The sequence below is a fragment of the Vidua macroura genome, chromosome 7 (assembly GCF_024509145.1).
Source record: "Vidua macroura isolate BioBank_ID:100142 chromosome 7, ASM2450914v1, whole genome shotgun sequence".
NCBI classification, from domain to species: Eukaryota; Metazoa; Chordata; class Aves; order Passeriformes; family Viduidae; genus Vidua; species Vidua macroura.
In genome coordinates, this window is record NC_071577.1 from 7,237,033 (window position 1) to 7,250,683 (window position 13,651).

Here is a 13,651-nt window from a genome sequence, read left to right on the forward strand (position 1 = left end):
TTCTGAGCTCACTGCAACCCTGACTGGTAAGAGCCACCTGGTAGGCTACTCTGTCAGCCACTGCATCCACAGCTTCCATCCAGAGGAGCAACAGTCTCTGGCAGGAGGTGTGGGAAACAGTGAATGGAACCTGTGTCTGTTGGAAGATGGATGAGGACCACTCCAAACAGTAGAGCTAGATGGGAACTGACAACAACAGCAACTCCAGACCAGCACTAATGCAGACATGCTTGAATGTGCAGACCAAGTGGGCAAGGTTAAGATGAAGATACAGAGGAGTGGTGCACAGAGCATAACATCCCTACAGCCATGGAGCAGGCAGTGCAGCAAAGGTCAGGGCACAGCACTAGCAGGAAGGCAGAGTCCATGGGCCTGAGAGCTCCAGCAGTGAGCAAAAAAACTCAATTTAAGCACAAATAGCACAGCAACCACACAAGTGAGAGGTGGGGCGTGGGAAGAAAAGGGATAGAGAACATGTGGATGCCCTGAGAGCGGTGCCTTTTAATCTTTTTTCAGCTTGCAAACAGCCAAACACTTACAGAAGGAAGTAAAAAGCAGCATGCAGAGAAATTGCTAATATTTGGCTGGTTTTTCATAGCTGTATTTGTCACACTCCTTGCTTGTCATATAAACACCTCACAGAGCCCCACTGGCTCATGAATCACAGGGTGAAGGCCACAGCTTTAGAAATGGGAGGGATTGTTAAAAAACACAACTGGCAAGGATAAGAAGGAAGGAGATACAGAATATCAGGAAGAAGGGATTGAATTGTGTCACTACTTTGATTTGCACTGGCAAACCAGCAATATCCACATTTAAAAGCACACACACTCTGATATATTTTTTTTCCACTGACTGGCTGTGGTGACTAATAGTTCAGTGTTGCCTAATGTACTTATAACTCTGTCAGAACTTGAGAGTGGAATTCCTGCACCTCTCCAAGTAGTTATCCAATCTTCAATCCTTATTCTGTAGATTGACACTAGGAGCAGAAACAGAGTGTCTGTGAGAGAAGTACAAAGACAACAATACAAGCTTTGCACTGGCAATCGTGTAGTTATGGGGAGCCATGTAATAAAAAAAAAAAAAGGATCCATTTTATCTGCAAACCTGTCCACTCACAGATGCTAAAGCTCCAGCTAATACCACCACCAGCAGCTGGCATTGCTGTGATGCTTTACATTGTGTCTGTGGGGCACGAAGAGCATTAGTGAATGACAGTGGACCACCACATATGCACATGCTCTCAGCAGGAAACAAGAGATCAATAATGACTTACAAGGTCTAGAGCTGCTGCCAAAATGGAGGCATCGGGGATAGTGCCTGGTTCACAGCAGTTCAGCAGAAACTGAAAGCGCTTCATGCCTTGGCGGATTGCTCCCAGGTTCACAACATTCTTGGATTTTCCTCCTTCTTGTTTGGAGGTCAAGTGATCATCAAAGCTATGGCAACCTAAAGAGGTAGAGAGTACAGAGGGGATGCAGGGAGGGGTAGAGAGAAGGGAACACAGTGTCTCACCAGTAAAAAACGGGGAACAAAAATCTTGATGAGTACAGTCTTAGTGTAAATCCCTTTCTCTCCTTGTGTTATCTTGAAGATAACAGGTTCATTTTTACAATATTTGTGACTTCCATGAAACAGACATACAACTAGTCAGATTCTGGCACTGGTTATACTGGTATCTGCCCAGAACAGTTCCACCACACTCAGTGTGGAAGCCCAGGACCTACTCCAACACAGGTGAACTAGGATGTTGTCTTTCCTCCCCACCTCTTTAACACAGATCATCTTGCTCACAGTATTTTTTTCCTTACTTCTCTATTATCTTTAAGTTTAAAATGCAGCATGCATAACACTTATTCCTCATGGATCAATTTAGTATATCATCTACTAGGACAGAAAAATCAGTAGTGAATGTGTAGTCTATGTGGAAATCAAGCACTTTTTTCAGACATACACCTGCAATTACCACAAGAGCAAAGAGAAATATGAGACTGGCCTCAACTCCTAGATATCATCATTCCAGCCTCTCTCCCTTGAAGGCTCTTGTACACTTTGGGATGGAAAAGAGTTCAGTTCAAAAATGAAGATGGCATCCCACCTTGGGGACAATTTTAAACTCTACGTATAGAGTTCACATCGTAAATCAACTAATCCAAATCAGCACTTCTAGTCCAGAAGATCGTTATGCAGTTGGTAATGATAGAGTTGAGAGAATGGTAGAAAGACAGAGATTAGAAGTCAGGAAAGCTGTTTCAAGGCCAAAGTGTTTGGTCAAAAAAAAGGACAGTTTCTGGGCTTTATATACTCTCCCTGTTTACATCTGAAAGTACAAAAGTTTACAGAACACTAAAGGATAAATCACTGAAGAAGAGAACACTGAGTGGAGAATTCAAAATTGGTTTTAAACATAGATTATTTGAAAGACAAGAGTAAAAACAACAGCTCTACAGGACTTTTTGTCTACTTCAGGAAAGAAGAATGGCTGAAACCTCAAAGTTCTTTTGGGCGTGCACTCTCTAGAATTACTTGGAAAGCATTTATGTGCCACAAAAAAAGGTCACAACAGAAAATGACAATGTAGATCTTCACTTTTCCCTTGAAGACAGAGGTATATCAAATTTCAAGAGACTTCTTTACGAATTCCTTGTCTTTTTTTTTTTCCTGCAGTGAAACTGTACCTAGTTACCAGCAAACAAAATGCTCCTATGTTGGGAAAATATTCCATTGAAATGGATCAAACAAAGTAGAAAGAACAAGTAGAACACTTACACATGCAAGCAGTCACAAACATCCTTCCAAGTCCTTATAGCTTTCCTTATAGCTTTTATATCTTATCTGAGCCTTCCTGCTATGACTGCCATAACACTAATTCATTTGAGGCACAAACAAATGTCCCCTATTCAGGGCCCTGTTAAGCTTGTGCGAGTATGAGATCTAGAACAGAAACTCACCTAAGGCACGTCCCTAACCCACACTATAAAGAGCTAGCAGAGCTTTTGTCCATCTGAGCTCAGTGGCATATCTTGCATTTTGTTGAAGCTTTACAAGCCAATTCTTCAGAGGCAGCTGGTGACTGTCCCTTGTTATGCTCATCCTGGAGTAGCCTTGCTGTGATGAGGGCAGCCCTCACTGACCTAATTCATTTGACTCAGGCCTCCAGAAGACCTCGCCCAAAGAGCAGAGACCATTTCCTAACCCAGGACACACGAGCTCCTGCCCCACAGTTGCTCCCTCTGTGACCATGAGCTCATCCTTCAGAGCAAGCTTGAGCTGCTGTGCCTGGAACCCCCTGACACCTCCTGTGGTCACTCACAGCAGCTTCAGTAAGTGCCCAAAGGAACATTATGGGTCTCTTATAAAAGCACTGTAACTCTATACATGTCTATGTGCGCTTAGTATAGGTAAAAAGAGCTATAGGTAAATATTTATTTACTTTAAAATAAATATTTTTACACATGAATGTGTAAATATATATGTGTAGATATATGTATACATATGCACACATACAGATACACACACATATGTATGCTTACATACATCTATAACACAGAATTTCCAGTGGTCTACATGATAAATCACAATGAAGATTACAGTTCATAAATTATGTCACAATTTGTTCTACATTTTATAATTTTTATGTAATTTATTTCTCCTTTATCCATTACCTCTTAAATTTGGTCTACTGTTAAAAAACCCAAAAACACAAGAGGAAACACTGCATGGAAAAAACATGAGCAAAGTAATAGCATAATGCCATGAATGACAAAAATGAGAAGGCAGAGAGAGGTACCAATATAATGCTTTAGAATCAGATCTTGAGGGATTTAACAGTACACCCATCTGCCATTAAAAGACCTTTATTCTCTCCTCGTTAAGCACAGAAAAATTGATCTGTGTGGAAGAGAGGGAAGCACTGGAGATTTGAAGGCTCGGTGTAGTGTACTGTTCCACTGGGTTAAAAACTGTCCCACCGTGAACGGGCCTCACACTCATGCCACTGTGCACATGGAAGCACAGACATACACTGGGCAGATACAGCTGTTTTTGCTCAAGCTACATGGCTTTCATTGAGTGTCAGAGACCCTTGGAGATACAGTGATACAGCTTCCTTAACTGTAACACTTTGCCTCATAAACTTTTATTACTCTTGTATTAGCAAGATTAAAAAAAAATTAATTTTCCAGAGCAAAACATGAAGGTCATCTCACAGACACACTGCAAAAACAGCTGTGGCAGTCTGTAAAGTTCTCACTGCCCCTCAGCCATTTTTAATCATTTTTAAAATATGGTGGAAGTATTTTACACCCACTTCAGCACAAAAGAGTGGATGAAGAAATTAATTTCTTCCATTGCTGGGGAATGCTACCAGACTACAACAAGGTGCTGAACTGATGCATTCTCACAAAGGAGCAAATACTTTTCATCTAGAAGCTAAGTGAAAGGCACCACTATTCACCAGTGGCAGATAATGACCAGTTTACAGTGACAAGATATGCTTATATTTTGAAATTATCACTTGCCTTAAAAATACCTTACATTCATTACACTGCAGGCCTGGGACAGGTGATGGCAGAACACACACAATGCAATGTCAAAGTGTAATGTCAGAAAAAAACCAAACATAATGCCAGAAAATGTAGCATACTGTAAAACTACAGAAATCATGCTAAAAAATAAAATTGACTCATTTTTGTGTGTTTTTGGGAATTCGGTTGTGTTGCCTTAAAAAAAAAAAGTAACAGAACTTCAAGATACAAGGTTATCCCCCTGACAAGAAGGATGTGCTTTGAGCTGACAACATGAGCATGTCAATGACTGCATGATATTTTTAAAACAGATTATACCATGACCTTGTATTATTCATAAAGGCACTTTTCAGACATTGCTGACTTTGAAAATACATAGCAATTGAGAAAATACACTTCTGTGGAAAGGAAAAGGAGTGCTTTTATTATTATGTTGTGTGCTAAGAAAAAGGGACAGCATCCCTAACAAATGGTATGCAGAGACTAGACATGCAAACACAGAAGAAAAGAGATAATTACAACAAGGTTTGTGTAGAGTTTTCCATTTCTGTGCTGATATTTGCTAAAACTGTCAAATAGTTACAAATTGAAAAAACAAAACTAAACAAAAAAACTGATGGAATTGTTGTATTGGAGAACAGAAGATTTACACGCCTAATTTTGAACTGAATAAGTGCTTTGAAGCAAGTATTAATTTTTCAAGTTTATTGACCAAATTTGATTTGATTTTAAAAGCCCAAATGTTGTATTGTATAATTTATTTAGGCTGATTTGTTTTAGAAAAAAAATTACCAGAGCTTTTTTCTAAATCAAAACAAAAGAAAGAAGGAAGGGAAAGAAAACAGTTACAAGGACTAAAAAAATGGAGAAGGCTACAATGGAGACAAAAATCATGGAGAAAGCAGGAAAAAAGGGAAAGGGGTAAAATACAGAAAGAAATATATTTTTAAAAATGATAAAAAGAAAGCAAAAAGGAGACGAGAACCCTGATTTCTAACCATCTTTTTCTTCTGTGTGATGGAGCTTGGATGGGTGTCTTCGGCAGGTGCGCCATTTACCAAGACGCTTGAAGAAATTCTCCTCTTCATCTCGCCCGTTGTCCAGGCCTGCTCCTGGCCCCCCTCCTTCTGACAGCTTCACTGCGCTGGTAAACTTCACCTGTGCAGGGACAGAGGGGCTGGTCAGCCTGGGGATCTTGGTCAGACACTCACTGGTTAGACACAAACATCTACAGAAGGGCTGTGAGGGTCACCAGGGTAACACAGCTGGGTCTGGGCACAGATTTACATACGCTGAAGCACTTCATCTTTTAAGCTTTCTGCTTAAAGGATTGGTCTTTCTTGAGAGGCTGTGGAAGGACAAAGAAGGAAGGAGAAGTGTGACCAAAAATTAAAGCTTAAATGTGTTGACAGAGCCTGCACTTCCCTCTCAGTGCAGCAGATCAGACTGACCACTACAGTGTAAGTTTAACCTGGTCATCAGCATGAGGTACAAAAGTCCAGTGGCAAATTCCCATGGCTCTGCTCTGGAGACTTCTGTGACATTCCTGTTAGCTGCAAAGTCCGTAAGGAATAAAAACCTTCCCATGTGCAGCTAAAACCAGCCAGATCCTGCCTTTTTAAGCTCTCTGTAATCCAGCCTGACACATTTACCTTGGAGCTCTGCCTGATGAAGGAGAGACGGTCGACAGAGCTGATATCCAGGAGATCTTCCACTCCATCAGCCAGGCCAGAGAGGGAGGAGCGCTTCAGCCAATTCCCTGTTACAGAACGAGACACTCAGTACAAACCTAAACATTCTTTCTAGGAGAATCTACTTCTTAGCAACTGCAGTGTATTTCTCCACAGTGGCCACACTAAGGCGTGGGAAAATAAGAGAAAAGCATAAGGCAACATTTTCATGTAACAAGTATTAACTACCATGCAAGGCCAGGTCCTGGAAATTGTAACTGATATATTCTCTGTCAAACAAATGTTAATTTGGAATATTTCTCTTCTACAGACAGGAACAGTGCCTGTGAGATTATAGTACTAGCCTGCTGCTTTGGGGGAACAGCTTCAATAATCTATTTTGACAAAAATATCCCCTGATATCTTTGGTAAATTGCTTACATTTCCCATTGCCTCAGTTCCACATCTGCAAAATGGAGCAAGCAGCAAATCAGAGCTTCTTTTGGGAGAACATACAGACAATAAGGAACTGTGCTGCAGTCTTTCTTAAGACAGCTATATCTAGCTATATTTCTCTGCACATGCAATATGTATATAGAATAGAAAGAGACATACATTTACCTATGGGAAGTTTGAGTTTCTTTCGAAGGGAGATCCGTCGGGAGCGAGAGCGGGAGCGCCTGTCTGTGGTGGTTCCAGAGTGAGCAGTGGTGCACTCGGATGTGTCCTGCTCAGATTGACTACTGGTATCACTCGCTGCACTTTGTGACTTAAACATCTTCCTCCAGAAGTCCTTGCGTCCCAGATTGGCCCCTTGGATTTGCTCATCACTAGAACAGAAGGTATGCAAAGCATGAACTGCATTTCAGTGAAGTTTGAGTGCTCAGGGAAACGAGACCTCCCTTCTGCAGCCCCCTCTCTATCACTTGAGGTTGTTTCATTTTGAATTCCAAATATACTGCTCTTAGTGGGACATAAGCTTGACAACACACTCAGTGTTGTTCAAGACATAAAATAATCATCTTTTCTACCTTTAGGTGCTTGTCCACTGAGGCAGAACGCCATCCTCCCTCTACCACAGAAAGCTCATCTGCTCTGTGCATCAGCTGGTGCACAAGGGTGAGATAACCCAGGCCAGACAGATGCCTGAAAGGGAGTGATCTCTGGTTATTATCAGACCCCCAGCTGATAATGAACATCCCTCACCTTGAGAGCGAGATGTCAAGAGATAAGTGAGCAATCATTATCTGAGACACACTTGACAACTACAAAAGCTCCACAAGTTCTCATGGAGGCAGAAGTCTCATACACACGCCCTGGAAACCTGTAGGGCTCCTTTCCCAGGCTTGGATGCATCTTGGTGGTTAATTCTTCAGAAACTGAGAGCAAAAGACTTCATGTATGCCCCACCACAAAGTGGATGGTAAGATACGTTGAATCCTAATCGAAACTATTTCTTCTCTAGCTGTAATATAGGTACCTTATTACTACAGTGCCCCATATTGTTAATCTACTAGTTGTTTCTTTTGTTTATCCTGTATAGTAAGTAATTGTATGACAGTTAAATTTGTGTCTATTAAATAAATAATTCATTTTGTAATAGATCTAATTGGTCATCATTAAGAACCTGAGGAGTGAGAGCCATCTGGGGTGTAGGCTGCCCCTAAAAAGAGTTACTGCCAGAAATCTGAGTCAAAGGCAGGACTTGTTTAAGTTCTCCTCTCCATTCATAACATCCATTGAACAGGTCATACCAATATTTAGTTTCTACACATGAAAGTAAACCACCTTCTTTATGTCAAAATGAGCTACATTTATAAGACCACATCAGTAATTTCTACAAGCGTTTGTACCAGAAAGCCTTAGGACATCGTGACAGCCATTTGTGAACCTGCTCATTAAGTACTGGAATTGGGACAACATTTTTTACTGTATTCTTGAGATGTCCCACAGCTATGGCAGGGCTCAGAGAAGAACAACTTGTACAATCCTGCAGAGCAGTAAAAGGCTTTGTGTTAGCCTTGCTGTCTCAGCAACAGTGAGACTCTGCAGGATCAGTTAAGGCAGGAGAATTTGTGATGTAGAGCTCTGGGCCCTTGTGCAAGCAATGTCTTCATGTAGTGCATCTCAAAGCTCTTTAACAAGACAGACACGTATTCAGAGGAGTTAAATGACTTGCCCAAAATTACTTAGGGACCTGTGGCCATTTGTAGAATTTTCTAAAATTCTTAGGAGTATTGTCTAAGTTCAATTCAATAGTAAATGGCAGAATTCTTTGGACATAGATTTCAGATGTACAATGCCAACAGCAGGTTGATTCCCTGTGCTGAAAAGGAAACTACAGCAATCTTCAGAGCCCAAGGCAGATCAGGAATGGGCTGGCTCTCACTGAAGACTCTTAGCAACAACTTGGAAGCTGAAAATTAATAAAATCATTACCCAGGAGTACAAAGAAAGTTAGGAGAACAGTTGTGGTTACATCTCTGAGGAATTAACATGCTATTCGTTGCTCTAGTAGCATGGTACACAATACTGACATATGTACTGCACTGCAATTTGCAAACCTCTGCTGTTTCCCCACCAAAGCCAGGATGGGTCCAGCTGGCAGCACTGAAAACAGGCATTACCTGGTTGTTTGCAGTAGCCCCTGTGTAGACACTCAACAGCTTGTTGTACCATCCAAACAGGTACATCTGCTATGCTGCCCATTTGTACCAACTCTAGAAGGATGCTGCTGGCAGGAACACATTGAACAACCCAATATTTACTTACTGCTCTGGAGTTTGCATTGGGCGGCTTGAGACATAACTCCGGCATTCATCAGGGGCAGCTGAGGCCTGGCCCTTGTCAATGATGACACTTCCTGCCTCAGATCTACACAGACAAGATAAATCATCAGCCAGAGGACATGGGTGGCCCATCTCAGGGTCATCACATAGAACTGGATATGGAAACCTGCAAAGCAGCTTTAGAGGCGTACCCTCTCCTTAACAACTTACTGCCTCTATATACATATTATTCCTAAAAAAAGGCATCAGCTCTTAGCAGCAAAGCCAAGGTTTTCAGGACTTTTTCAACTTTCTTAATCCTTCTTCCCAATATTTTAATAAGACTAATTCCTCAAAGCACCAGAGGAAATTTCTTTTTGATAAAGAAGCATGTCCATATTAGATTTCTTCTGGGATTTGTTTTGCATAGCAGGGTTTGCCTGTCAGAAAAACAGGTACACATCCCAAAGGATGTGATGCATATTAAAAATTACATCCACAGAGTGTTTTGGGAGTGACACTATGCTTCTTGGTTCTCTTAACCTTTCCTCATCCCAATATTTCCATGGTACTGTTCTCTTATGCCTCTTACATGAGACTGCCAATGATTTTCTCTACAAATTTGTTGCAGTCTCAGATCATTAAATTTTAAAGGAGACTGCTGCCACAGCACAAGTCTGTACTTCAAGAACCGACATGCTATAAAGACAAAACAATCCCTCGGAGCTCTGTTCAGCACAGATAGTCATAGAGTCATATGCAAGTCAGTCATTTACCTTCTCCCTCCTGACACCCACCTTTTGCTCCCAGAAGGTTTTGGCTCTTGCTCTGTTTCCTCTGTCTTTTTTCCTGGTATTAACTTCTCAGCACTGTCCAAGAGGGCACTGAGCGCCACTCTCCGAAATACATTCCCATGAGCCTCCTTGATAAATTGGACCAGCTGTCGGATATCACAGTACAAGCCCTGAGTAGCAAGACACCATAAAAAAAAACAAAACAAACAAATTCAGTCTGCAGTTTCTAAAGAAGCAGTGAGAGTCAGTACTTTCTGAGGTACTTCACCAGGCCATTACTTCTCCTCTGGCTATTGTGTGATCTACTCTTCAGGAGTATGGTTTGTGGTTTTTGGCTGGAAACGCATAGTGCACCCAGAAGAAGCAGACGAGGAGGAGCACTGTTATGGAACATGATCTGCAATGGGATACAGCAGATGGAGAGGTATGAGAGGCTAAAAGACCTGTGAAATGAGGGAGCTACAAAGATGACTCAAAGTTTGTTTTATACCACTCATCTAGACCACAAACTTAAAAGGCACGAAATACCTCAGGTGTATGACAGAGGATGTAGAATGCAAACAACTGCATGTTTTTTTTCAGACCCAGTGAGTGTCTTGGGATTTTTTTTTTTCATTATTTTAGAGCTTCACATCATATGAAGAGAGAGGAATGACTCACTCATTCCCCAACTCCCTCCTACACTCAAGGCCCTTTTTAGTTCTGAACATTCATACATGTCTGTGATGTGCAAATCACCTCTGTATCTGAGGGCAAGGGGATGGAGGGAACAATTTTACAGGGCTTGATTTTTGATCTGTGAGCTTTCCTGAAAGACCTTGGATTATCCTGAAAATTCCCTGCAAGGAACAAAGTAAAAAGAATCCAAAAAACCAACAAAAAAAACAAAACAAAACAAAAACCCCACAAAACAAAAAACCCAACAAGGTTATCCTGATTAAGGCTTTTTTTTAAAGTAAGATATTAACCACAAGATTGACTTGAAACAATGACCAAAAAACAACATACCTGCACACATGCTCTACATGCTATATTCTCCATACAGTAAGTTTCACCTTTCACACTAAAATAGGGTCTAGGGTCAATTTATAAGGCAAATTTGCACTTGATGCTTCTACTCTTGGTCCAATAACGGGACATGTTTTTCTGTATGCCACCAAGTAACCTTTTATGACAAACATTCCAAAGGAGGAATATCCATAAGAATTAGAGGGTTTGGACATAGGTAGACTACACTGCTGGCTTAAGGCACTAAGGTGATTTTCCTTCTCCTCACAGAGCACTACTGTCCTTTTAGCTGGACTTCAGCCTCTCTACAGCTCTGCTGTAATGATGGAATACAGGAATATTTCTTGTTTGCTTCCATGAAAAATCCTAATTTCTGATAATAAAGCAGGCCTGAGACTAGCTCCTAGAGTACAGCAACTTGGAAGAAGAGCACTCATGTCATCCACTCTACTGACTGCTCTGGGAAGACAGCACATGTAGGAATGTGCCACCTGTTGACAGAGTGACCAAATTATCCTTTGTCTCCTTAAAAAGGAAAAAAGCCCATAACTTTCTCTCCTCAATTTGGTAAAAAGACATCTCATAGGACCTTGGGGACTTCACCTCAAACCTAAGGATAGTCAATTGGACAGAAGCCAAAAGGTCCTGCCTAAGCAATTCACTAGAAGAAGAAGAGAACCAAGGAAGTAATCACTTTTGTGGGGTGTTTTTACCAAGAGCAAGAGCCTCCTGCCCCTGGCTTGGGTTTTCTCTGTAAAGAGCTTTGTTATTTTGCCTTTTAATAAAACTCTTCTGTTTCCCACACTACCTCAGAAGCCATCTTGCCGATTTTATGCCATTTGAGGTATCTGAGCTATCTCAGGTGTGATGTGTTTCTCTGAGAGCTTATGAGACCTGGCTCGAAGGGATCATATATCAAGCATATGCATAGCAAAAAGCAACACCTTCCTTTCCTCCATGTGTTCAGTAAATTGCCTGTTTGTCTAAACCTTGGGCAGATCTACCCAGTTGCTGTTCAGTAATTCACATAGTCTGGCACTGGCAGGCCATGTGGTTAACCAAGTGAACTGCCTTTGACTTTGCTGAAAGGATTCATTGCAGCTATGGTCTTAGAATCAGAGTAACTGAGGTTGGAAACAACCACTGAGATCCTTGAATCCAACCATTAACACAGCACTGTCAAGACCACCAAAAAACCATGTCCCTACTTCTACATTCACTTATCTTTTGAATCCCTACAGGGATAGTGATTTCACCACTTCCCTGAGCAGCCTATTCCAATACCTGACTTCCCTTTCAGTGAGGAATTTTTTCCTAATATCTAATGTAAACCTCCTCTGATGCACCTTGAGACCATTTCCTTTTGTCCTGTCACTTTTACCTGGGATAAGAGACTGACCCACACCTTGAGATACAACCTCTGTCAGGAAGTTGTAGAGAGCAAGGAGGTCTCCCCTGAGCCTCCTTTTCTCCAGGCTAAACAACTCTGTTTCCCTCAGCTGCTCCTCATAAGACACGTGCTCCAGACTCTTTCCCAGCCCCATTTCCCTGCTTTAGGGAAAAAAAAAACAAAAAACAAAACAAAAAAAACTTCTGAGTGGCCCAGAACAGACCCCAGATTCTGAGATGCAGCTTCACTAGCACCCAGCACAGGGAGACAATCACTTTGTTAACTTGGTATAAAGGGCTTACCAGGTTTTCTGGGCTGTGCAGCTCATGTGTAGTGGATGCACAGCGAGTGATCAATGACTTGAACATGGCACTCACAATAATACCTTCCACGCTCTGGGCTGTAGACTTGTTGTCCACTGTGGTGAAGTTATTCCCAAATCCAGCTTTATCTGTAAAATTCAAGTGTAAGCACTTGAACAAGCCATCTTGTTGGGAATAGTTTAAAAGAGAGGGCTTAAAGACACATGTAAAGGGATTATGATACATGAGACAAGGACACGTCCCCACCTAGTACACTGTGCTTAAGTTCTCACAATCTTACCCCACAAAAATACAGTAGAAGCAAAGGGTAAAATAAATTATAAGTATGAAAGCTTCCCAAAAATACCTCTATTATGAAAAAGGATATCAGGACAAATCTAGCTTTGTTCCATCACACCTCTCATTTAGAGAAGTACAGAATAAGGCTTCAAGTTTGAACAATAACTCCAGATTTTCTAATTACCATTCTAAGGCATAAGAGATGTTTGATTAAGCAGCAAAGTGACAACACCCATGAAATTAAAATCTTCTGAACTATAGGAATGCTTTTCTTGGAAGGTGCACAAGGACACCAAGCTTTCAGAAAGACTCAAGAAAGAATTACACATTTACATGAATTACAAAAAACATCCCAGTTTCCTGAGATGAGAGAAAAAGACTTTCAAGAGCTGAATAAGCTGTCATGTTTCAAAGAATAAGCCAGTCAATAATTGATGAATACTTAGGGAAATGTCATATGGGAATCTTCCTCATGAAAGCTGACTATATAATGTTCTTTGATGCTTTCTCTGAAATTCCTGGCATCAAAGACAGGCTAATAAATTAGTCAGACTCCCTGAGTGTTTCAGAGGAGCTATTCCTACTCTGTAAACAGTCACTCTTAAATGTTGCTTCATGCAGTGATCAAGCATAAATGTTTGATTGTTCTCATACAGAACATAATTTTCCTAACTTAAAAAAAAAAAAATCCTCAAACCCCTCTATGTACACACACAGGCACATGCATTTGTAACTGCAGGCATATGAATCTGTGCATCCATGTTCTCGTTCATTCAAGCAGTTCTTGCTGCTTACTGTGGTGCCTTCTAAACTCTGAGGCACCACAGAGGGTTTTAAAGCTCAATTATACCTCCACTCAGAATAAATAAACTGTGTATTAAACAGGCCAT

The 13,651-nt window shown here is 41.1% G+C and overlaps 1 protein-coding gene across 3 annotated transcripts in view; it reads right to left on the reverse strand.

Annotated features, from left to right (window-relative positions):
- UNC80 (unc-80 homolog, NALCN channel complex subunit) overlaps window positions 1–13,651 on the reverse strand; it is a 126,897-nt gene that overhangs the window by 81,121 nt on the left and 32,125 nt on the right. For 2 of the 3 annotated variants that reach the window (XM_053982081.1, XM_053982080.1), the window contains exons 16-22: window positions 12,462–12,610; window positions 9,765–9,931; window positions 8,972–9,073; window positions 6,815–7,029; window positions 6,182–6,288; window positions 5,588–5,687; window positions 1,280–1,452 (exon numbers count right to left, since the gene is read on the reverse strand). In XM_053982081.1, coding sequence (XP_053838056.1) covers window positions 1,280–1,452; window positions 5,588–5,687; window positions 6,182–6,288; window positions 6,815–7,029; window positions 8,972–9,073; window positions 9,765–9,931; window positions 12,462–12,610 — 1,013 coding nt within the window. The remainder of the gene's footprint in view (window positions 1–1,279; window positions 1,453–5,587; window positions 5,688–6,181; window positions 6,289–6,814; window positions 7,030–8,971; window positions 9,074–9,764; window positions 9,932–12,461; window positions 12,611–13,651) is intronic. The other variant, XM_053982079.1, reaches the window with a different exon arrangement.